Raw genomic sequence first — 24669 nt, 5'->3', positions numbered from 1 at the left:
TGAATTGCGCCAGACCACGTGCCCTTTACAGTGGCGTCTTTGTAGAACCCCGAAAACTGGCGAAAAAAAAAGCCAAAACAACCCATTCTCTTCAAAATGCGTCGTGGTCCGTGTTATCGGGCGTGGGAATAAAATCTTTCTGCGGCGTCAGCTGTACCATCTTATACTGCGCCACGGATGCTCGGACGCACCTGTCTCAGCGCCGCCTGGCAGATGGTTCTGACGCCGGCGTTGTCCCCGCTGACGAGCTCTTCCATGCACTGGTAAAGCTTGAGCAGGACGGGTGCTGGAGCGCCCAGGAAGTCGCGCGCGGCTAACATGCAACCGTCCACGATCAGGGGAAACATCTCGGCCAGCGTCCTGATGCCGTTCAGGCAGCTGATGAGGATAGGCAGGTGACCTGCACGAAAAATCTAGGGGCTGACCAGGCTGCTCGATTTTCATTATGATTATCATCATCATCACCAGCAGCAGCACAGCAGCAGCAGCAGCAGCAGCACAATTGTTGCAGAAATATTCGAAGCTTATTGTCAAAGCAAGCGAACATGTTGTGCCGACTGCAGAAATTAAATGCACACACGAGCAGTACTTCCGAAGCATATTGTGACATTGTTAAATGTGTTTGATGATGGCGGTTCAAATTATCGTCCACATGTTTTCGTAGATGGGATAACAGTGTGATGGCGCGGAACCACTGCAACGGTGTGGGATTGAAAGGCAAGCAATAAAAGGGGGTCACAGGAACATTGAGACTATAGACGTATTAAACAGTGACCAAACCAGGAGAGCCTCGGCATATAGAGCCAAGGCTTCGACGCGAAGACTTGTAATCATCTCCCAATCCTCTTCTAGTGTTACCTGAACATTGTGCGTGTGTGTATACTGTGAGATGTCTTCTTTAGCGCTCCACGTGCTGGCTCTTGCGCGGCTCACTGACAAAGAAAACTAATGTTGTTGAAACGTTGGCTCCAGGATGAGCCCGATGAATATTTCTTTCTTCGGTCATCGTTCATTGCTCTACTAGAAATAAATTTCCATGGTACCCTGGTCTACATTTGAATCCACTGCTCAAAGCAACTCGCAAGTGCATATATCTTTAAAGCCGGTCACGTGGTCACATATATATGACCGTGACCAACTGACCGGCTTCCACCACTTCACACACACACTTTTATCCACTTTGACACTCATGTTGCTAACGCATTAAGGAACTGGTAACCATGTCCACTCACAGCGTCTATTCGAATGCACTAGAATAGAATGTCTCTGAAGCAACTCGCAGTATCTTCTTTATTCGAGAGGCGACGCTGTGCTCCACGTGGTAGAATCAAGCGATAGCTTCAATACAAGATCCGACTGGTAAGTGCAATGGTAGGAATGACCCAGTTGCAGATACACCCTTCTTAAACACTTCCTATTGAGCGCATGCTTTCAATTAGACTATAAAACGGTTGTTCCATTGCCGACGCACTTGAGTAGGAACACGATGACACGAGCGTTGCCTGAGGCGCTTTTCAGACTCTACAAACCAGTCCGAAGTGTATTAGTGATACATTCATTAACCTAAGACGTGAATCCGATTAGATTAGCAGATTTCTTTGAATGCGCGTGTCGTTGTCCATTGACCAATGTACATGAGCATGACTGAAGGGCAGTGTGCTGTATATATTTATTTGCTTTACAGAGTAAAGAATTAATCGAAACTAAGCACTCGTATCTTCGCATTTGCTGTATTCATTTCTGCATCTAGCGCACAAGACAAGGACAGAGTGAAGAACCGACGAAGACATGCACTAACTTCCAACAGATTTATTTTCAGAAGCGTCACACTCACATATAAGAGTTTTGGTAACAGCGTGCGCAACCGAATTTGTAACATTCTGACATCACATACGATGATCAGTGCAAAAAAGACCAGTAAAACCTATAAGAATATAAGATGGTTGGATTGCTCTTTCTGAAAATAAATCTGTCCCAAGTTAGCGCCTGTCTTCGTCGGTTCTACACTCTGTCCTTGTCTTGTGCTGTGCGCTAGATGTAGAAATGGAACAACAACATGCCCAAACTTGCGTTATTTCATGTCGTATTCGCTCCTTTTCGTGATGGCTTCTTTTTTTTCCCACAATGCGCAAGTTCCGAAGCTGATTAGCCAGCCCTCCTTGGTTATTAAAGGTGAGAAATCTGTTCTTCGCCATTCAAGGTTTTGTAACTACCGCAAGTGCCACGAGATGTCGACTATACACAACGCACTATAGCTTATGCAGCCTGAAAACTTTTCAAACAGGCTGTACGTACCAAGTGCAAGCTTGAGACCATGCGACGCGTTGAGCTTCTCGGCGAGCTTCCCGCAGAGCAGGTCGGCGCCGTTCTCCTCCACCTCGGCCCAGACAAGGATATCCACGCACGCGGCCACCGTCTGAACGCTGGCGCGGAACCGGTGAGCGCACGTGTACTGATAATCCTTCTGTTCCTGTTCGCTCGCGTCGTACGCCTTCACCTGCCACCGCCAAGAACAGCGCACGGCGCATTGCAGCAAATTCGCATTCTTTGACGTACTAGAAGACGACGGGGCCGTTCCAATGCCCCGCTGCCTACACCTAAAAAAAAATCACTCTCCTGCGAGCGTTACCATCCACCAAGTGTTTCAGCAGCTGCGAGGACTGAACCACTTCTAAAACTGCTAACGCTACTATCCAACAAGCGACTCGGAAACAGGTAAGAGCGTGCCACCTCCCGAAACAACCATCCTGCCAGTGTTGGATAGCAAGTATACCGGCAGCTGTGAGGACTGTGCTACTTCCAAGAACACCGTCATGTAAAACCTCATCATCCATCAAGTATGCCGGCAGCTGGGAGGAGTGTAGCACTTCCAAGAACACTGTCATGTAAGCGTTACTATGCGAAAACCACCAAGGCAACTGTTTATGGAATGGACTTCACCCCCGCGAGCATTCTAAAAAGTGCATGATGGCCACTTCTCGTGCAGCACACGAAGAATGTGCTTGGCTAGGTAATCTGCGCCCGCCATAGAGGCCCGAACAGGGGCTTTAGTTTTGATTAAACTGATAGCAGTTACTTCCTCCTACCCCCACCCCAACCCCCGCCGTTCGCCAATTCCGCACCCCACTCACCTGTATGTCCTTCTGGCCGGCGAGGAATAGATGCTTGGCAAGCTTCTGGATGTCCTTGGCCAGGCTACAGAAGAGTGGGGAGGTGTGCTTCCACTCCTCCTTCTCGGCGAGCGTGTAAGAGCAAAGCAACTCGTAGAGCAGGTTGACCCAGACAAGCTTGAGTACCTCGCCGAACGAGCGATAAGGGTTCACGGCGATCTGGCCGCTCTGGTAGGCTTCCATGGCGCATTGGTCGAGGTACTCGATCATCTCGTCAGACAGGATGCGGTCAGCGTACGCCAGGATCAGCTGCGAGCCGGAAAAAATAGTCTGGAAAACTAACCAGAAAAGACGAGTTCAAAGCGCGTGTCTTAAAGTGGTAGCTGTTAGTACCTTTTCTTTTTTCTTTGCGCACAAACAAGGCCTCACGGCCTAGGCATTCAACGAATTTATAAAGCTGGTTAGTCCTTATAAAACCAAGGAGGTTCGTGTAGACGAGACGAATTATGTAGGCGAACATACAGAACAGAACGAAGTCTTGCAAGACAGCTGACTTAAATATTCCTTAATCATCCACTGGAGAATTCGATGTTCAGTATCTTCAATTCGTCGAACGCAATGACAATGGAACGTTTGGGATCTCTAAAATCCTTCGTTGTACACGTCACTTCGTTGTAAAGATGGCACACCGTACCGCTCACAATAAAGCAGGGTACGTACAATTAGCAAAATAAGACCTTTATTTAGAACGAATTCAAGTGATAGTTAGCTAAAGGTATTTCTTGAATTTCTGCAAGTACTCCATCCGACGGATTGGCGCACCTGGATCTTATTGGCCGAAAACCTCATGTGGCTCTTGCGCGCGACCTCGGGCCGCTCGGCAATGATTCGCATGAGGCTGAAGCTCGAGCCGAACGTTCGGAACAGGTACGTGGACGCCTTGAACACGATGGGCGTCGTGATGTTCTCGTACGGCAGCAGCCCCTCGCGGCGCTCGCGCGCCGCCCCGCGGCACGCCCTGGTCATCCAGTAGTCAACCATGGCGCGTCGCGACACCATTATCGGGTTGTACGTCTCGGCACGCTTCTTTTTCTTGGCGTAGTTCTCGACGCCCAGCTCGTCCTCGATGAAGTCCACCTTCTCCGGTGGCGGGAAGATCTGGGAGATGATGAACGGCGGCTCGGGGCTGGTACGGCCCAGCGCGCGGCACGTACCGAGGATCAGCGGAACCACTGTTTGGCCGACCTGGAACAGATAGTGCGAGACGGTTGCTAAGAATGCACCAGTTGCACGCCTCGATGGTCATATTACAGCGATAGCTGTGAGGGATCCTGGTCAGCGGCACGGCTGTCTGGTCGGCGTGACAACACTGTTGCGCTCTGTCGAGCGTAAGGAGGTGTGGAACCATAGGTCGCGTCGCACGCATCCAAGATGTGAGGTCTCCCGAAAACACTTCACCCTCACGAGATGAGACTGAGTGAGGTCGCCACAACTAGTTGGATGTTGAAAGCGAGATCTATCCTTGTGAGGTCGTCTGTCCACCTTAGGTTATGGTCCAGTCAAGCTGCAGAGCATGACGTCACCGAAATGCGGCGGCGCTGCCGCCACACTAAGTGCAGGCACAACAAGAATTTGCTAGACGAACTCGACTGGCGTAAATTTTTCCAGAAGGCAAAAGTAATGGCCGTGTACGTGGCCAAGTGATAAAGTTACTTGGCAAATGTCCTTGTTCCAAGAAGCAAATAACAAGGAAGAAAACTGGCAGGGCTGGAGAGCACGGGCGTTATGTTTTTGAGAGGTGGAGCTCGTTCTGAATTCTCAGTTATATATATGCTACAGCGGCAGAGCGGTCGACACTCGCCTTGACGTTGAGCGCGGCGGCCGTGCTCGAGGGCTCCGAGCTCGCCGAGCTGGCGGCATGCGCGCTGGCGCAGATGCGCACCAGGGCGCCGAGGAAGTCGAGCTGGCAGTTAGTGACCTCCTCGCCCAGCTCGTCGCAGTGGTGGGCCACGTCCGACAGCACCGCGTGCAGCAGGAAGCAGAAGCGCTCGCGCACGGGCAGCCGCTCGTCGGGCTCGTACTTGACCTCCTCGACGAAGCTGGCCTTGAGCAGGCCGCGCAGCAGCTTGATCAGGTACGGCACGATGCGCTCCCGGTGCTGGAAGCCCGACTCGACCAGGTACACGCTGAGCGACATCACGGCGTCCTGGCCCCGCTGGTCGATGCGGAACACGCCGCGCGACAGCTCCACGGGGCAGGCGGCCATCACCTTGGCCACCTGCGTAAGTATACAGGACGCATTTCGCAGCGTACAAACTGTCAAGAGAGACCCGCAACGCCTTTTCTTCAAGCTTGAACACACTGATATTATAGTATACGAATATATTCCCTAATTATTTTTTACAGCGAAGCTGTTCTAGTTATCCGTAAAAAGTGCCGCCTGCTGCCGCAAAACCTCGCCGAGCTATGACGTCACTGCGTTGGCTAGCAACCAGGGGCCGTATTCTGAAACGTTCCCCTAGGCGAAATTTTTTTTCGCTTTCAGGGTGCGCGCTAATTGGCTGGTTGAGCAAAATTGAATGACGTCGGGCTCAACCACCCAATCAGCTCATCCAATTTTGCTAAAACAGCCAATCAGCGCACGCCTGAAAGCGAAAAAAGAAATTTCGCCTAGGGGAACGTTTCAGAATACGGCCCCACCTCGCGGAGCGGCGTGTGCCTCGCCTCCTCTCCATGCCGTGCATATGTTGGCTTGAGACGGGACGTTAAGGAAAGGCAAGGAGAGCATGCTCGGGAAAGGGAAAGAGAAAATGAGGGCGAGATAGAGAGAGAAAAATTGTAGCAGCACCAACGAGGCAACGCGCCGAGCTGCTGCCGATGCCGCCCGCGTTGCCTAGCCGCGCATGCGCCGAAGCAGTAGCGATGATGTCCCCTCGTGTTGCCTAGTAACCGCCGGCGCAAGTGCGCGCTCTCTTCGCCCGACACAGATACGGCTCCGCCCAGCACCCGCCAGGTGCGCGCTACTGCGCATGCGCCGTGATGTCATCCCGGCATGTCGTCTGCTGCGCGCCGCCCTTACACTGTGCATAGCTTTGCCCAGTGTGCATGCGCTTGGCCTCGGAGTTTGTCATAAAAGGGGCTGCGTCTAGTCGTGTCAGCTTTCGCTGGATATCGAGAGGCTAGCCTCCAACGCGTTCAGCGTCGGCAAGAAACAGCGTTCTTGGCACTATGCCAACCTTGGTTAGCCTGTCTGCGTTTGTGGCATGCCAGGAACGCTGTCGCTCGCAGGTGCCGACGCGTCCAGCGCTAGTCACGCGAAATGTCGCGAAAGAGAAAGTACCTCCGAAAATGATCGCTCGAGAATACCTTCCTTACATGTGTAGTAAAGTTAAACCAAGTTAAGGCCTAGCAGCAACCAAGTTAATACCTAGCAGTATTATCCAGTAAGACTTGAGGATCGAAAGTTTCTCTGTGCCTAAGCTTTGCACGACCGAGTGCAAACTTGCCCGTTTTTTATATTATTTTTGCGGAAGAAAAAATCAACGGGGAAATCTATAGTTACAAAATATTAACGTAATTCACAAAGACAGGTTGTTCATTCTTTTTTGTGCACAGCAGGCCAGTCATTAGCATCGTCTTCTTTAGCGCCGAGCTCTGCCTTTTTGATTGTGTAGATCGTCATAACCATATGTGACAAAGTCACGTTCCCTCTGGCTTGTGACTATCACCAAGGAAGCATGATTTTCACCCAGGGCACTTCAAGTGTCGAAACCAAGCAGAGTTTCTTGCAACACAAAACATCCAATCACAGTAATCGTGCTGTACTTCTTACGCTGGAGCCGCATGTGTATTCGAATCGCTGTGAAATGCATTCATGCAACGCTCAGTATTAATCTGGCAAATTGCGCGCGTTTCATTAAAATATTTCACGAGCAATGACACATTGTTAAAGAGGAAGCAGCAGTGATTTCTACTTTCGCTTGCACCTCACGGCTTTTAATTTAGTATCTGCAATGCCCGGTACCACAAAAAAGAAGTACCCAACATGCCAGAACAAAATTCATCTATCGGGCGTCGTAGCTGCTTTTAAAGTGGGCACTCACTACGGTGAGGGGGCCCCTCATAATAGTATGCAGTATTTTTACTCATCGACCCCACAAGATCGTAAAATGAAACGAACAAAGCAGTAGCAAGACTCATCCACACGTACCCAGGTACAGAAGATGAACTCCTGGAGCAAATCCAATGCAAATGATTTGGCTCCACCACCCCTCCTCCCTATCAGGGTACGTACCAGGGGGCCCAAATCATACCCTCGACAGCCTCATTATGGTTGATGAGGTCTATGCCACCATCCGCAGCTGCACTCGTAATACGGCCACCGGTGCTGATCATGCCAACTATGGCCTCATAAGGAACCTCAGCGATGCAGCAGTGTAGGGCCTCACAATGTTCCTCAACGCACACTGGGAACAAGGTACAGTTCCGCCCGAATGGAAACATGCAGACACTATTCTGATCCCGAAACCAAGCAAGGCACTTCAGATTGAGAATCTTCGACCTATCTCTCTGACCTCGTGCCTTGGCAAAATTTATGAAAGAGTGATTACCACCCACCTCCAGAACTACTTAGAAGACCATTCACTCCTTCCTGATATCATGTTTGGTTTCCGAGCGCGCTTATCAACCCAAGATGTTTTTCTCGAAATCAAAAAGGAAGTCATCGAGACAGTACCCCAACACGGGGCACACATTCTCTTGACCCTGGATATAAAAGGCGCTTTTGACAATGTTAATCATCAGGCTGTCCTCGACGGACCTTGCTGAACTCAACTGCGGCCATCAAACCTACGAGTACGTCAAGACCTTCCTTACCAATCGCACTGCGACAATAGGGCTGGGCACACTTCGTTCTGCCTCACTAAGCGTCCCCAACAAAGGAACCCCGCAGGGGTCAGTTATCTCCCCGCTGCTTTTCAATGTAGCTATGATAGGCTTCGCGCGGAAACTCCAACAAATTGAGGGAGTCCACCATGCGCTTTATGCGGATGACATCATGCTATGGACCACACAGGGCTCCCTCGGAGAAAAAGAAGCCAAGCTGCAACAAGCTGCCACCTGCGTGGAGGACGACGTACGTGCATGTGGCCTGGCCTGCCCTACAGAGAAGTTGGAGCTCATCCGCATCTGGCACGGAAAGAGCAACAAACCCAACAACCAAGATCCCGGCCATCGACTACGCATTATACTGGCCGGGGAAATTTTGGGGCGTATTATGGGCATATATTGTAGGAGTCATGAAGAGGTAGTGACCGAATGCTGCACCAGGGAGGCCAGTTCCTGTTCTGGTGAGGTTCTGGTGAGGGAGTGACTTTAGCTTAGTGGGCCTTCCTAATTTGCTTGCACCTGGACTATAGTGTGACTCTATGACTGCTGGTATCAAATGCCTTCTCAGATTATGAAAATGCATTTGATTCAGTAGAGATACCAGCAGTCATAGAGGCATTGCGTAATCAAGGAGTACAGGAGGCATACGTGAATATATTGTCAAACATCTACAAGGATTCCACAGCTACCTTGGTTCTCCACAAGAAAAGTAGAAAGTTACTTATCAAGAAAGGGGTCGAGAAAGGAGACCCAATCTCTCCAATGGTATTCAATGCATGCTTAGAAGAAGTATTCAAGCTCTTAGACTGGGAAGGCTTATATAGGAGTGAGGATCAACGGCGAATATCTCAGAAACCTTCGGTTTGCAGATGACATTCTCCTATTCAGCAACAATGGGGACGAATTAAAGCAAATGATTGAGGACCTTAAGCGAGAAAGTGTAAGAGTGTGGTTCAAGATTAATACGTAGAAGACAAACATAATGTTCAATAGCCTGGCAAGGGAACAAGAATTCAGGATCGTCAGTCAGCCTCTAGTCTGTAAAGGAGTACTTTATCTAGGTCAATTACTCACAGGGGACCCTGATCATGAGAAAGAAATTTACCGAAGAATAAAATTGGGTTGGACTGCATACGGCAGGCATTGCCAAATCATGACTAGGAGCTTACCACTGTCGTTGAAAACAAAAGTGTTCAATCATTGCATTGTACCGGTGCTAACATATGGGACAGAATCATGGAGGTTAATAAAGAAGCTCGAGAACACACCGCACAAAGAGCGATGGGACGAAAAATGTTAGACCTAACGTTAATAGACAGGAAGAAAGCAAACGGGGATATCCAATATTCTAGTTGACATTAAGAGGGAAAAATGGAGCTGGGCTGACCATGTAATGCGTAGTATTGATAACCAGTGGACCATTAGAGTCACAGAATGGATACCAAGAGAAGGGAAGCGCAGTCGAGGATGGCCGAAAACTAGGTGGGTTGATGAAGTTAGGAAATTTGCAGGCGCAAATTCGAATTAGCTAGCGCAAGACAGGGGTAATGGGAGATCGCAGGGAGAGAGGCCTGTGATCTCCAATTGCTGATGATATTACCCTGCTTATCTTTCAGTGCATACATTTTGCCTTGTCCTATGCGAAGTTTTTTGCACATATTGTAATAGTAACTATATAATATATATATATATATATATATATATATATATATATATATAGAGAGAGAGAGAGAGAGAGAGAGAGAGTCAGATCGTTTTGCAGGTCTCCCCCCCCCCCCCCAGCTCGTGAAATAGTTGGTACGTACGCCACTAGCCGGGACCGACGAACACCCCAATAACCCCTAGTGCTACAATGCGGGCTTGTTGGTAACTCCCCCACCAGTAACCCCCTCCCCCCCCCCCCCATCGACCCCCGTCCTATAGCAACATGATCGTTATTCGAATCAGAAAAGGTGTACGGCACCACAAACGACAAGGTGCACGGAGTACGGTGTGCCAAGCTGCACCCACTCATTGCAAGGTTCAAGGATGCACTGCACCACGGCGGCACCTTGCCTTGCACCCCGTGCAATCGAGCATGGGCGTGCAGGGTGCACCGCTGCACCTCGGGAGAATCGAAAGCGCACTGCACTGTTAATAGGTGCAGGAGGGGCAGAGAAACTTGGCTGAATCGAATAAACCTATGGTGTGCCGAGTGATAGTGTCTTCCTGCACGCCCAACGAAATTTAAAAATTATGCTCCGCCCATCCAACAGACAAATCTCGGCGCCGCCCCTTGCTTCCGAGCCGTGCCCTATCGGTCAGCGGTCACCTTGCTCCATGGCGTCGGCTGAAGTCGAGCCAGGCAACGGGACAATTCCATGAGGCCATGCCGGAACGCTGCCCGCTCCCGTTCCTGGGCCAACATGCCGCTGCCGCCGCCGCCATTGCCGCCGGCGACAGGAGCTGGCGTGGCTGGCGTTGCTGGAGTCAGATCGGCCATGTCTGGGCCGGGGGTAGGCCCTCAGGTGAGGGGGCCTCACCGCACCGCCTGCTGTACTGGCGCGCCCGCTGATGATGATGATGCACCCGCTGCACCCGCCTTCGATGACGTCTTCTTTGTCCACACCTATAAGCGCCAGCTGCTCAGCAGCGGAGTGTGCACGAAAACGGCATTAATGTACGGCGACGTCGCAGCAGGATAAGAGCTGTCCGCTAAGCGAAGCACTTCCATACGGTCAGCGATAGGCGAACCCGTTTCAAATCCGGGACGATGGGTTTTTTGCGGTCAACGCGTGCTGATAGCTGCGCCGTTGGTGCGTCTTCACTAGAAACGGCTGGCCCACAAGCGTAGCAATAGGGCGAATTGAAAATATATGGATATACATTATTAAATTCGTAGGAACATTTTACTACGCAGCAGCTAGCCCGAAATCAGAAACAAAATTAATTGTCCCTTAGTGCTTCGCTGAGACTAGTCACCAAGCCTGTGGGCCACAGACTTTCCTCAATTATTGTATTAAATTCTGAGCTACGGGCCATCCTTTTCCATTCCTTTTCGGTAAACGATAAAAGTAAGAAAGAACCGTTCTTTTGGGCGTATTTCCAAGCTATGGAATATGTTTCGGCTCAAGACGAACCATGCGAATGCAGCAAAATGTAATAGCAATAAGTGTGGTCAGAGGTTATTGTCCTGACTTTGACTTCAAATGGAAGAAGGGTCGAATGAAGCGAATTGTGGAACTGTGGGTGGGAGACAGTTCCGACAACTTCGAACCGCATTCAATAAGTGTCGGCACACAGTTAAAACTTACTTCCTACTTCCTTCCATGGAGATTCATGCGCACTTAAGAGAATGAGGAAGCATCAAGGAAAAGTCTGCTACAAGCCTCACTGTAAGAAAAGTTTGCACCCTTGCAGGCGTATCTTCTTTTCAAACTATAATCGCTATCTTGCGCCTGTTTCTTTACTTTAAAGGGGTATTGACACGATATTTTCGAGACTTCCTCTTTGTTTTAAATGAAGGTTCGGTCCCTCTAAATCACACACACGCACACACAAAAAAGTTGTGATAAGCCTCACAGCACCGTAAATAATCTAATATAGCTTTTCTACAGTAAGTGTCGGTTTCGTTTCTAACGCACTGCGACGTCATGACGCACTTGGTAGCAGGAGGGTGTGGCGTTTCGACACTCGCTCTTTCTCGCTCGGTCAACCGCCGTGCTGCTACATTAGCCCTCACGACGAATAGCAGCATACGAGGTGACCTAGCGAGCCAAAGCGAGTGTCAAAACGTCGCAATGTCCTGCTCCCACGTGGCCACGCACTGTTTCATGACGTCAAAGCACAGTATCCTCCTGAAAAACGATCGGTACCGAAACTGGCTGTAGAGAAGCTATTATAACAAATTTTTTACTGCACTCTGAGTCTTGTCACTATTTTTGCTAGGGCTTTGAGCTCTAGGCTCTTCATTTGGTCTTAAGAAAATGAATAGCGGAAAAAAAAAAAAAAGACAGCATTCTTGACTGGAAAGTAGCGAGTTCAGAGTTTACAACAAAAGAAATGCGACAGATGACGGTTATTGTTTGGGGACAAGATATACGCCCCAAAGGGTGTATCTTTTGAAACTGCATGTATACACGGTGCTGCTTCGACGCAACATTCGAAAATGATGTCAAACTTTTTCAGTAAAGTGAGCTTAACTGTTCATATATTGAAACTTTATTCTACAAATGCGCACGTATTTTACGCATCAGCCAAATTAAGATCAGACCAGTAAGTTCTCTCTGATTAGACTTTTCAGACACAAACGTTCACAACTGACTCCACCTACAGAACAGAGAGTGCCTACATCTTGATGGCGCTAGCGAACCTCCCAATACGGGATTCAGTCTCCAGTATATGTTACTCTATGGCGTATTGTCATCATCATCATCGCCGTCCTGTTGAGCGAGCGCCCGCAACCAGAGAAGAGCGTGTGTGTATGTGTGTGCGTGTGCGTGAGTGTTTTTTGGGAAAGTGTGATACGAGTTTGTTGTAATATGCGCGTATCGTGAGACCCAAGTGCTGGCGTGGGAGCGTGTGCCTTACTTTTGTTTTTTTGCTGCCCCCTCGAGATCGTTCCCTAAACCGGGGGTTATGTTTGCACTTACCTTGGTCCGCCAGTAAGTATGCCATACACTGCGCGCTGTCCGGCGCCTTCAAAAAACCTCTTGTTGCCATTCGCCACATAGGCACTTCAGTTTAACGCCTGAAGCTCGCCGCTACGGTGTCGAACTGAAATAAAAATGTGGCAGTCGTAGAACTTGAGACGAGATGCGAGTGCATAAATTTTTTTTTTTAGTACATCTTCGTTTGCTGCACAGCCAAGTGTTTGTTTGTCCTGGCGAAAGGCCCCGGCGTTTTCCTGCGAAAAGAGCGGCCCCTGAAAAAGGCGAAGCCTCGCTTGCGGCGACGTCGGCGTCGCCTATCGCGCGATGTTTATTTCTTCGGCGACGCGGACGATATGTAAATGATCTTCAGTGAAATGTCACTCTCAATGAAGGTCTTACGTTCGCTTTCGCGGATAATGCGATGTGTTCCCGGCTTTGTCAGGCGCCCTGCGTTGCGCATATCGCGCAGTTAAGTTGAACATCTCGCTACTGATCGTCGTCTGACCCAAATCGTACAGTTTACCCGGCATTTCCTTGCCTTTTTTTTTTATCTTCAAGTCATTACGATGTATGCTCTTGCGCTTTTAGTTAACAGTGGTATAGACTCTGCAATGCACGTGAGTGTTAATGCAAGGTAATGGAATGCCGGTGCTAGCGTGCTTTGTGGGGGGTATTTTGACGCAGCCTACGTGAATGTGCGGCGGTGCCGTGTTTCATGCTTGCATTTCCTGTCCTCTCTTGCAGTGGGGAGACTCTGCACAACAAAGACAACGTCATTCAAGGTGGGTTACAGCTGTCCAAGCAATGCGCGGACTCGTGTAGTTTCGTGCACTTGATGCGCTGTCGTCTTCGGACAATCGAAACGTTTTTTCTGCAAACACCGAGTTGCTTTGGCTGACATGTTCCGTGGTGTTCGGTTGATACTGATGTTGGATTGATACTGGCATATCACACTGCAGTGACGCGAACAGAACCAGCTTACAAAGTCCAGAGTTTGTCAGCAGTGGAGCTGTTGATGGCTGTTGTAAACGCGAGTCTACAATTCACACTACGAGCTTGCAGACTGGCGTTTTGAAAAGAAAACATTCAAAATGGTGGACTGTATGATTAGTCATCACTCAGTACAGGTTCTTGGGTATCAATGGTACCTAATGCCATATGCTGTTAACCTGCCACGGCAGCAGCTCTGCAACTATTTAGTTGGTATGGTTGCACATAACCCATGCAAATTCAGGGCTGTCCCAAGAACATTTCAAGTTCAAACGGAATGATTGCAGATGCGGTCTGAACACGGCGTTAGAGTTGATCATGCAGGTACTGATGTACGCAGCCCTCGCACATTGATTTCATTGTCTTAAAGCTTACGATTGTTAGTGCACATTGTCTCATAGCAACACGGTGTTGCATCATCCCCATTTGATGTGCAGTTGCATTGTTCCAGAGTGCATGACTGCTACGAACCAGTATTTGGGGCTTCTCTGACTCACTTGTCATGCTTTTCCCAGAAGCTTTTTCATACAGCTAATGTTCTCAAGTGGAAAATTTGCAGTGTGGTAAACTTCTGGTGGGGTGTATGAAGTATTCCAAATGTTTTTTCCGTCTTTGAATTTAAGACGAGTAAATAGCGTGCATGTCTGGGACTTTACGCAGTTGAATGTATAGGCAGATTGATATGACTTACGTTATACTGACGTCAGACTGACTGAAGTGAACTGGCAGAGCAGAAATGGATGCGAGTGTCATGACAACACAGGTTTTCTGAATGTCAATGAAACCTATTGCACTCCTTTGTATGTGCTTAGCCCGCAAATCCCAATGTGTCATTTTTTATGCACCGAGTTTCATGATTCAATCTTTTTTTTTTTTAAGTGCAGGAAACGTAATGCGTAACCCACAATGGCACTTTTTCACATGCCGGCGCAGTTTTAGTGTGGATAGCTTAGCAAAGCAATTGCTGAATAATTATCAGAATTACAATTGTTTTAAAAAATGTAATTGATTACAGTAACCAATTACTGCCCCACAAAAATAATTAAGCAATTACAAAAACTAATCGATTACTTTAACATTACTTTTCTCCCTACATTTATTAACATTGCATTCAGATGCATATTTGGGTGCAGACACTCATTCTTGAGAGTGCAGATGCTTAACATAACATCGCAATAAAATAATCCGTAACATTTGTTTACATTTGCATGGCCATCCAGTACAGGTGGATTCTCCCCTTTTATATACGTGAATGAAATGGTGAAAATTCTTGCATGGTGCTGAGTTTCTTCAGGATGGCGTTTGGCTGGTGATGCAAGTCTCCAAATGCTCTTTGTCTACCAATGGGTTTTGCTCATCCTTCATCCCCCATCATTTCACGTGGCTGTAAAAAAAGACGTGCACAATTGTCTACCATTCTAAAGATCTTTTTATATGTTCCCGCCGTTAGAATTAATACAGTTTCAGTCTGTTACCTCAGCCATTGCTGTTGCCTGTGAAATTTACTGTTGTGCACTGATGGTAATGCTAACAACGAGGTATAAAGTGTATAAGTCAAAACCCTGCCGACGTCACACAAGGGGGCAGAGGCGGAAACAAAAGAATTCTCTAGTTAGCCCTAACGCATTCACATTCTATAGAGTTGGGCTGGTGGTCTTGCATTCTCACTATGGCAACCTATCGTAAAGTAGTGGACCCACCGTGGTAGCCAGTGGTGTAGCCAGAAATTTTGTTCAGGGGGGGCTCACGTTGCAGCGTGGCCTCCTTATAGAATTTGTTGAGGGATCAAATACATGAATAATAACTGCATTGCCAATACCATTGTATATTAGATGCTGCAAACGAATTAGAACGCTAAGCACTGTCATGACACGTAAAGTTTGTATTTTTTCATAAAAGAATATATTCATATGTCCCAAAAATTGTGGCAGAAAAGCTGATATCAATGCTTCCGCATCGTTTCTTTTTTGACAACTTAGTAACTAAAGAAAATGTCACGCGAACTTTAGAACTATATCAGTTCGAAACCAGCAAAGCAGCGAATGCAGCTGATATGAAAAACGTAAAGGCCGCGAAATGAACAAGTTGAGGACAAATATTTTGATGAATCTTTGTCATTCAAGAACGTTGTTTACATTTTTGTACATATGCAATGGCCAGGGGAAAAAACCTCCATGACGCTGTCCGTCGTTGCAATGGATTGCGCAGGAGCAGCTTTTACCGGTCGTGTATTGTGAGCAATTGCACCGAAATTAAAGTCGCAACAGTGAGTACATATAAAAAGCAGGAGTGCTGCAAAATATACATTAGAAATGCGAAGATAGAATGGAATATACAAATTCGAAGATACAACTTGATAAAGGGCAAAAGAGTGTCGCTGGAAACAAAGTTCACTGCTTGTATACAGAAAACCTCGCAACAAAATATTTAAGTATACGTATAAAAGTCTCCAATAAATCTACGTATCTAAGCAAACACTACTGTATGTAATGCATCAAACAAGACAAACATGTTGCACAGTCACAGATAGTAAACTACATGCATATAAAGACAGACGATCCAGGCAAGAACAAAACTATGATCGCAGAAATGGTTGTATGTACTTGGGACATGCGGCGGTCGCGACAGCACCATATGGGTAGAATAATAGAGGAAGATGCAGAAATCGGTACGAAAATGTGTATTTTAACTGCCTGCACAGCGTCAAAAATTATTCTTCACCCAAAATTAAAAAAAGGGTATTGCTTCGTTTCAAAAAGAAGTAAAAGCAGGTAGCTAAAAAGGAAAGAAAAGAGCAAGCAAAAGCCACAGATGATGCGGCAAACTACCCAATATTCGAATGTGTTGGGAAACGCCGCGGGGGGCTGGGCTTTCAATGGGCAAGGTCAGTCAAAATTTTTTATTGATGGCCTCGTAATTTCCGTATTCGTATGATAATTTTGATCATGAATCAACTGTTAAAACAACCAGCGAAAATTTCTGCAGTTTTAAATGCTAATGAACAGTCATACGTTTTCATAATTATGAGCTTATGGATGTGAAGGAGCTGATTTCTACATGCATTGATTTTTGCTGCTTCTCTATCTAAAGGACAAACTTCACTCCGCGGGGAAGTTTAGCGAAGCAGTGAATGACTTCGGACACGTTGATGCCGACACTCTGTGGGCGTATAGAAGGCCAGGATAACCATGCGTTGCTCAGACATTGTAGAGCGCAAGTAGTTTTTTAGTAATCTCATGTTAAAAAATATTGTCTCTGCGCTGGCAGTGCTCACTGGAAGGGTGACTAGAATCTGCAGCAGTTTGTACACATTTACATATAACCTGCAATCGCAGTGAGAGAGGGCATCTATTCCTGTGCTGAAACCTAAAAACACTTCTTCGATGTCATTAGCATCCTTGTTTAGGTAACTTGCACAAACAGCCAGCAATATCCGTAAATTTGTCAGCAAGTACGGAGAAGCAGCCTGCAGCGTTTACTTTTGCATCTAGGCTTTCATTGATAATTTCACCTTAAATTTCTATGATTTCGTTTTGTACATCTGGGCTTAAATACAAAGCATTACTGGGGCAATTTTCCAAATGGTTCTTCAGATATGTATCTCCATTATCAGCTCGCATGCAAAGAAGCGCTCTGAAAATACCAGTATTTTCAGCGGGGGCTTTGCTTAGCAACCACTTTATTTCCAATGCAAAAGTTGGGGGTCCTCCACGCGAAAATCTATAAGACCACTGTCCCTATGGCCATGGAGAGGCAGACCTTGTCACCTGCAAAAAAGAACTGTCTCAATAATAGGCCGTTAACGTTCTTCTGTTTTCTCTTATTTTACTCTGGCCCGCCCTGGTCCAGCTCATTGATCACATTGGGCGCGCTGCCTGAAAATGTTTGGAGAATATTATCAGCTGACAGTCATGGTGATATTTAATATTTTCATGTGTGTGGAAGATCGCGAGCATGTGCTTCCATTTCTGGAACGGCTTGGACACGAGGGCTCCAGTGCGCGCATGTTGGCCCAAGTTTATAAGAACATTAAACCCATAAAGTTCCAGAATTGAAAATCTAAAACGTGTCTTTGGAAATGCAGTACACCTTTCGCGTCAAAAGTTTACGAGAACTTTATACCCATAAAGTTTCGGAATTTAAATTCATGCGCTCCGTAGATTCTGCGGCCGCTGCGAGATGCCGCGACGCACCCACTCGCTATCGAAAAGCCAACTTTGTGCTCGGATGGGGCTCCTTGCATTATGTGACTCCAGGTGCAAGGGCGTTGCCTCGAAATCCAGCACGAGTTCGCAATGTTCATGCCGAACTGTCTGTTCAAGCGTGAAAAAGACATTGTAGACAAAATCCAGAATGATTCCCAGCGCCGGTGGTTGTTTTGGTCGGCGGTGCATGACAGCACAATAGAATTTCGGGGGGGGGACTGAAGCCCCATCAGTGTCAACCCCCCGGCCACGCCCCTGGTGGGTAGCTCAATGGCTGTGACGTCGCGCTGTTGAGTTCGAGCTGGGACATTTCGATTTTGGCCACGGTGGCCGCACACCGATAGGATTGGAATGCAAAAGTGCTCGTGTACCAAGCATTACTGCACATTAAAAGAATACCACAGGGAAACATTAAGTTGACCCAGATTTAAAGGTTAGGTTTCTGTAATAACAAATTGTTCATTCATAGTAAAACGACGCGCCACCTGTTGTAGACTGGTCATACCCAACTCCACTCACTAGCAATAGACGTTCTTGAAGCTTTCCAAGCTCAATTTCTGGCTCTTTTAAAATACATTGCAGTCAGTCTATACCGACAAAGAATTAGTTAGGCTTGAGTAGATGCTGTCCAACTTCATGACATCACGGCAAGCTGGTGCGGGATCTTTAAGGCAGCAGTGCCGCCCATCTTTCATTTTATTGCGATAGCAATTTGCAATAGCGTGATATTATCGACACTCCGGGCGAGTTTTTACCGGCAGTGTCGATGGGCGTCGCCAGTGATGTTCCATATATATTTATGTATACATATGCTATATATTTACCTATGCTGTATATGCTTTACTGTTCAACTGCCAAAGTTGTTCAAACCAGGACTATGTTCTCGACTGAATTGTTCCTCACAATTTTTTAGGATTGCGGTAATAATCACAACACATTTTATTGTGTTGCATGCATTTTATTCAATATCTTCTATTAAAAAGTGCAATAAAGAATATTGCTGCTCATAATCTGAAAATGATGCAATTTGGTGCTGCTCTTTACGGGCAGGGCAGTAGCACCTGTGTGATGCGATTACAGGCCCTTCACAGCGTGTTGAAGCTTTTAAGGGTACCAGAAAATTTTTACACACCCGCTTATGTCGCATCCATGTGTAGTTGCACCCATACATAGTTGGGAACAAAAAAAGTCACAGGCCTGCGTGGCACACGCAGCACAGTCAACAGCGTAAGCTGATGGAGCGGCTCACGAGTAGCTCCAATTTGGGCCCCATGCACAACAGGGTCTTCGCGGTAGTCTGTTCGCTTCGGGCGCCGCGTTTGCAGGCACCTTAATCAGATGGCGCAACCATACTGACTGGAGGCTCGGCAGCTCGGGAGCACGTTGATTGCGTGCCTCGTCTGAATCGCATATCGTCGTCTGCGCCTGCGGACGCCGCGTTTGCAGGCATCTTACCTAGATGGCGCCACCATACTGGCAGAAGCTCAAGTCGTCTCCCCCTGCGTGCTTGCATTAAAAGGGTATTTTCCACGGCCTCATAGCAAGCGCTTGCGTGGCTCAGTGGTAGAGTATCCGGCTCCCATGCAGCGGGCGCGGGTTTGATCCCGGCGGGAATGGGGTACTTTTTTCGCGTTTCCAGCGATAGCGGTTACGTGGCGGGAGCTGGCAGCGGCATCATCACGACCCGAAACGGCTATTGGAATGAGCCCATAACAGCTTACGCTGTAATATTGCTACTCACAAACTGAAAATTATGTAATTTCACTCAGTGCCACTCTTTACTGGCAGGGCAGTGGCGACTGTGCAATATTATTAGAGGCCCTACAAAATGTGTTGAAGCTTTTAAAGGTGCCAGAAAATTTTTACATATCCACGTATGTTCCATTCACGTGTAGACGCACCCGCGCATAGTTAGAACAGTGTCTAAAGCATTCAAGTGAAACGCTAAACTTTGCCACCACTACTGTCAGTGCTTCAACTTCCTGGCGAAACTGCCAAATGTTTTTTTTTTTTTTTTCATCAAGCTTCCTGTCATGGTAAAAATGGCCATTTTGGTGTTGCATAAGGAAACTTATTAACACAGCCAAAATTATTTTCTCGTTGCTGTTACCCCAGGTGGCCAGAATTGTACCCTCTAGCCATCCATGTTGGTGTCTCATAGCACCGGCATTGCATTGGCACATTAAGCCCAATAGATCACTCTCTGATGCGCAGGCCAGCTGGATGTACCGCTGTCGACCATCGGCCTGGAGCAGGCCGAGCTGCTGGGCAAGCACCTGCAGCAGCAGAGGTTCACCCACGTCTACAGCAGTGACCTGTCACGTGCCAAACAGGTGTGGGCACGCATTGGAGAAGGGGCCCCTTGCAGACTAGCATGCTTAGAATCTCTCGTCTTTTCAATATATTGCTTCGGGAAAAAAAAAAGAACGATATATGGGGCAATCAGAGTGGATCCTTGCAACCACCGTTGACAGGAGTAGGCATACCCAAACTTGGCCTTTGCGAAGAACTGTTTTTATCATCGTTGTACTAATAAAATAAAACCGTAAGGGTGGGTGGGAAGATCTTTCACAATTAACAGAGGCACAAATGTTCTCCTTCAGTGGCTTTATAGTAATGTTTTCTCAACACTCTTTCAACAAGGGATGTGCAGTCGCCAGCACCCCTATCTGGAGCACTCGAAATGCCGGGCGGTGTCTGCCGACAACGCCTGGTTTGAGGTAGCTCACATCTGAGCACACGCTGCCACACTGGTGCCTTAATCTTTCCTGCCTTGCCGGTTACCATGGCTTCAGCAGCTGTCGTAGCCGGCAATCTCGAACCAGGTGTTACTGGCAGATGGTGCCTGGGCAGCCCAGTGTGAAGCGCTCTAGACAAGCATGCTCACGGCTATACTGTCGCATTCAGTTTGACTTGCAACGTGCAAGCCTTGGGCAGAGCACTCTAGTTTCCAGCAATACACGATAACACCCGTGTTTGCGGTCATCCACTTTCTTTGGAGGCAGCGCACCCTTGTGGTATGCCCAGGAGTGAGACTTCCCCTGCTTAACACGCCGTGCTTTGCCATTGTGCGCTGTTGCTCTTTAGCGGGACAGTGTATTATCACTTCACAATATAGGAATGCAACGCTCAAATAATGTCTATTGCAGAAAGTACAGGGAATGATGTGCACTTCTAGAAAGGCAAAACTGTCCTAACTTTTTTTCTCAAGTGCTTCACAAATTAGTGCTTGTGCTCACCAAGTCATAGTTAACACCATAGTTAGGTTGCCCATCTAGTGCGATCACATTGTTTATGAGACGGATGCATAATTTCGCTTCCTTTGAAACCGCTTTGGGTCCTGTTACCTTGAAGTCACCTTGTGGCCCTTTTGTGATCACTATTGCTTTGGTATCACTGCTTGCAGTATTGTACACAGAAACCAGCTTTGTGGTAAGCTGTGTGAGGATTGGAGAAGTGTGCTCGCACTTGAACTTGTTATCACTACAGCTAGTGCTTTATGACTCTTGCTGAGTGATGCAGAAATGCTTAGACATCCTCCAAGTAGTTGACCCAAAGCAAATATGGAGCATGGGTAAATCGGTGCGTGTAAGGACGACACAACTAAAGAACACACGGAGGACAGTTGGCGATTGTCCTCTGCATTCTTTTTTTGTACCATCCTTACACGCGCCGATTTCACCATGTTTCATCAAGTCAGCAACCAACTAACCCATCTAAGTCTCTTGCAAATATGGAGATTGAGAAAATGTATTTATTAAAATATTGCTATAGGGACACAGTGCCATTCTCTTCATCTGTAGGGGATGGGATAGAAATGTGAAGGGAACAGGAGGCTGGTATATTAGGTTGCGCACAGCAGCTGGCTTTGTGATGTTGCTCGGATGGAACTGTGGACATGTTAGGATTTGAAAGAATCTAGAACTGCTGCAAAGTTTTTCGTATTAAAAAGCAAGGCTACTGCAGCTGCGCATGCAGGGCCATTCGTGATTGTGAGGTGATCATGTAAATATAGCAGGTAGGGCTATACAGTGGAAACCCCTGAATAGCTCATCTTTGTACTCTGGCCTCGCAAAGTTGTTCGATAGAGCAACACGATGGCCGTCGCGATCAAGTATCGTTCACAAAAGGTGACTTGGTTCTTCTTTGGACACCGCAACGCAAGCTTGGATTATATCAAAAGCTCTTGCCACAATATTCAGGCCCATTTGTAGTTGTGGACTGCCTGAGCAAACTCGCATAATAGCTCGCCTCCTGTGCAATGGTCGGCGATCAAGCAAAACACAGCTGACTCGTATTGCCCGCCTGAAACCTTTCTTCCCTGCTTGTCCATCCTGACTCGCCCTGTGTGCTTTGTCTGGTTGCGGGGAAAAGTAACGGAGATGCAAAAGGCAGTGAGCAAGAAGAGAGGACGAAGAAAACGAAGTGCTTTGGAGGCAGGACTGTGCTACCACCGTTGTCCATCTCCTGTGAATAAAACCATTTCGTCACAACTCCCCATAACAATATGTTTGTGACCTAAAGCCTATTGACTCACACGTATTATGTTCCCATTTGATGTAGTGCCATTCTGTAATGTCCCCATATCTTATGTTTCGTTTAAAGGAGGCAATCACGTAAATTTTGCGCTGCAGAGGGAAATTTGCTCTTGCATGTAGCAACAAGCGATTGGTACGTTACAGCCAGGCACCTCACCAGCATATTGAAAGAAAACGTGGTCAGAGAACAGTTAGCGAAGCACCTAAAGAAAGGTGCATTGATTAAAACCTACCGGGAACTATGCACACTGGGCCAAATCGTATCCATGGAGTGCAGGGCCACATTTAATTTGGGGACAGAAATGGTCTTATACTCGTTAGATAATCGCCAGTTCTATTTAGTCAGCTTGTCGCAATTGAGTCATGTTATGCAGTGAAGCATATGCAAAATATTGCAGTGAGGCGTAGCAAGGGGCGACTGTCACGGAACAATCGCACGTAATGCATCCCTTAACTATACACGCACGCACAGGCCATATCCGGTCACACTACGAGTGCTGAGCTGTTTAATAACTGTACTGGCAATTGTAAGAGCCGTTTCTGACATTGCTTTGGTGATTTCCGGCCTTCCTTACCGTTGCATTTTCCGGGCTGTTGAGTTTTTTTTTTTTTTCTGCTGTAATTATATATGTACAGGGACGAGTGTTTTGTAATAGTTCTGTTCATTTAGATTCTATTCTCGCCAACCGTCTTGCAGAGTGGCTGTTCCTGGCAATAAGCAGTGTTCTACCGCAAGGATTTTTAAAAATTAGTTCATTAATAGCAGAGATAGAAATATTTGAAGTGCTGAGAACCCATAATTTCGGGAGGCGAGAGTCGCCACCAACATAGACACTCTTCATTGTCCCCCGTCATGAGCACTGAGGCAGAAGCGACAGGATGACAGTTTCGCTCTCTGCGCGCAAGCTTGAGACCAAGCAGACGAATTGGAAGTACATCTCTCTTGCTATGGTACGAAGTAAAACTAAAGACACACAGACATTCAGTTTGTAGTTTTTATTATTTCTCTCAACTTTAATTGGCCGATTGAAGCAACAGATTAAACAAATAACTGATGTTACCTTGAATAATTCTCGAAGTCACATGTCACTGTGAGTGACGTCACGGCACCGCCATGTACGTAGGTGCACTTGTGCGATTTACGTCGGCTTTCCAGCTGGGAGCGCAGCGGCTGCGAGGAGAACGGAAAATCATGTTTGGTCTGAAATATAAGCTCTTTCCACGGCGCGTGGGGATGTACCGTATTTTCCAGAACGCTGGTCACGTGCAAGCGTGTGGGTGCCATATATTTCCACTCCAGGCGCATTTCTGCCGTCGTGGTTGCCGCGGCGTTCCGTATAAAGTCCAAGGGCGATAACATCGTCCCCGCGCACCGTATGTTGTATGTGCGAGTGAAAGCGTCCGACGGTGAGCCGAATCGCGCACAAGGAAGGAAAGTGGCAAGGCAGCGTGGGAGGGAGGGGGGGCGGCTTGTACTCTGGTAGCATTGCATAGTTTCCGCTGCGGCTTGCGCCGTATCTTGACAGCGAAATACAGCAGATGCAACGAATGCAGGGTCGGCCGACTCGTAGTCGGCATGCCGCCGTTTGCGTTGCTGCTCCGTCCTTCTCGCACGGCGCTCGGGAACTCGATCTCGAGAAGAACCCGGCACCTCGATAGCACACACAGAACACGTAGAAATTAAGTCAACCAGCGCGTTTCGCGTGGCCATTACATCGAATCTGGTTTTTAAGGCAGTTTTTCGGAGAGAAAAAAAACGTACATAAGTCACAGAGTTCTATAAGACATATCGACGAAAAATTCAGAAAAAAAACGCGTCTTATACACTGGAAAGTACGATAATACCTAGCAGACATGATCGTTTGTGCACATTGTATACACTGCGCTCGTCAGCTCAATATGGCCAGACCAGACGGTGACCAGGCCCCTTAAGGTATGATGAAGCGAGAATGCTGGCAGTGCAGGCAGTGAGGAAATACGAACTGGGCACTGTCCTTGGCAAGAAGTTTGAATGCGTACTCTTAAAAACACTTTACACCCTTTAGGGTATATCTTTGTCCCACAGAAATAATCATCTAACTTGCATTCCTTTCTTTAATGCTGCACACCCGGTACTTCCGGGTCACAAACACCATGCATGTTATCAGCTTGACACAGCATTCTTAAAAGGAAAGTAGCGAGCGCATTGTCTCAAGGAAAGGAAATGCAGGCAAAGCAGACGACGGTTATTGTTGTGAGACAAATATAAGCCCCCAAAGGGTGTAAACTGTTTTTGGAGTGTAGTTTTGTGCGCTGTTTGGGGTGTGGT

The 24669-nt window shown here is 47.4% G+C and overlaps 4 protein-coding genes across 8 annotated transcripts in view; 1 reads left to right on the top strand and 3 right to left on the bottom strand.

Annotated features, from left to right (window-relative positions):
• LOC119463789 (phosphatidylinositol 4-kinase alpha-like) overlaps positions 1-4425 on the bottom strand; it is a 70858-nt gene extending 66433 nt beyond the window's left edge. For all 5 annotated transcript variants that reach the window (XM_049655858.1, XM_049655861.1, XM_049655859.1 and 2 more), the window contains exons 1-4: positions 3933-4425; positions 3132-3419; positions 2296-2497; positions 192-400 (exon numbers count right to left, since the gene is read on the bottom strand). In XM_049655858.1, the coding sequence (XP_049511815.1) occupies positions 192-400; positions 2296-2497; positions 3132-3419; positions 3933-4169 (936 nt within the window). In that variant the 5' untranslated portion in view covers positions 4170-4425. The remainder of the gene's footprint in view (positions 1-191; positions 401-2295; positions 2498-3131; positions 3420-3932) is intronic.
• A 491-nt stretch (positions 4426-4916) lies between these two features.
• Positions 4917-10625, bottom strand: LOC125940362 (phosphatidylinositol 4-kinase alpha-like). Its single transcript, XM_049656441.1, has 2 exons — positions 10309-10625; positions 4917-5388 (listed from the first exon to the last, which is right to left on the bottom strand). Exons 1-2 carry the CDS (start codon positions 10477-10479, stop codon positions 4933-4935), a joined length of 627 nt encoding a protein of 208 aa, XP_049512398.1. The 5' UTR covers positions 10480-10625; the 3' UTR covers positions 4917-4932.
• Positions 10626-12432: 1807 nt separating this feature from the next.
• Positions 12433-24669, top strand: part of LOC119463612 (fructose-2,6-bisphosphatase TIGAR) — a 36441-nt gene continuing 24204 nt past the window's right edge. Inside the window, exons 1-3 of the mRNA XM_037724439.2 lie at positions 12433-12640; positions 13373-13410; positions 20038-20156. Coding sequence (XP_037580367.1) covers positions 12615-12640; positions 13373-13410; positions 20038-20156 — 183 coding nt within the window. The 5' untranslated portion in view covers positions 12433-12614. The remainder of the gene's footprint in view (positions 12641-13372; positions 13411-20037; positions 20157-24669) is intronic.
• Positions 23389-24669, bottom strand: part of LOC119463788 (uncharacterized) — an 82501-nt gene continuing 81220 nt past the window's right edge. Inside the window, exon 10 of the mRNA XM_049656123.1 lies at positions 23389-23532. Coding sequence (XP_049512080.1) covers positions 23463-23532 — 70 coding nt within the window. The 3' untranslated portion in view covers positions 23389-23462. The remainder of the gene's footprint in view (positions 23533-24669) is intronic.

The sequence above is a fragment of the Dermacentor silvarum genome, chromosome 9 (assembly GCF_013339745.2).
Source record: "Dermacentor silvarum isolate Dsil-2018 chromosome 9, BIME_Dsil_1.4, whole genome shotgun sequence".
Classification (NCBI taxonomy): domain Eukaryota; kingdom Metazoa; phylum Arthropoda; class Arachnida; order Ixodida; family Ixodidae; genus Dermacentor; species Dermacentor silvarum.
The sequence above is the reverse complement of the archived record's forward strand: the minus strand, read 5'-3'. Positions and strand labels throughout refer to the sequence as shown.

Bases quoted from the DNA above. Each gene is read 5' to 3' on its own strand.
- LOC125940362 (XM_049656441.1), bottom strand. From the start codon at position 10,479: ATGGCCGATCTGACTCCAGCAACGCCAGCCACGCCAGCTCCTGTCGCC. The intron at 5,389-10,308 runs GTGACCGCTGAC...ATACTTACGCAG, and splicing joins AGCCGACGCCATGGAGCAAG to GTGGCCAAGGTGATGGCCGC.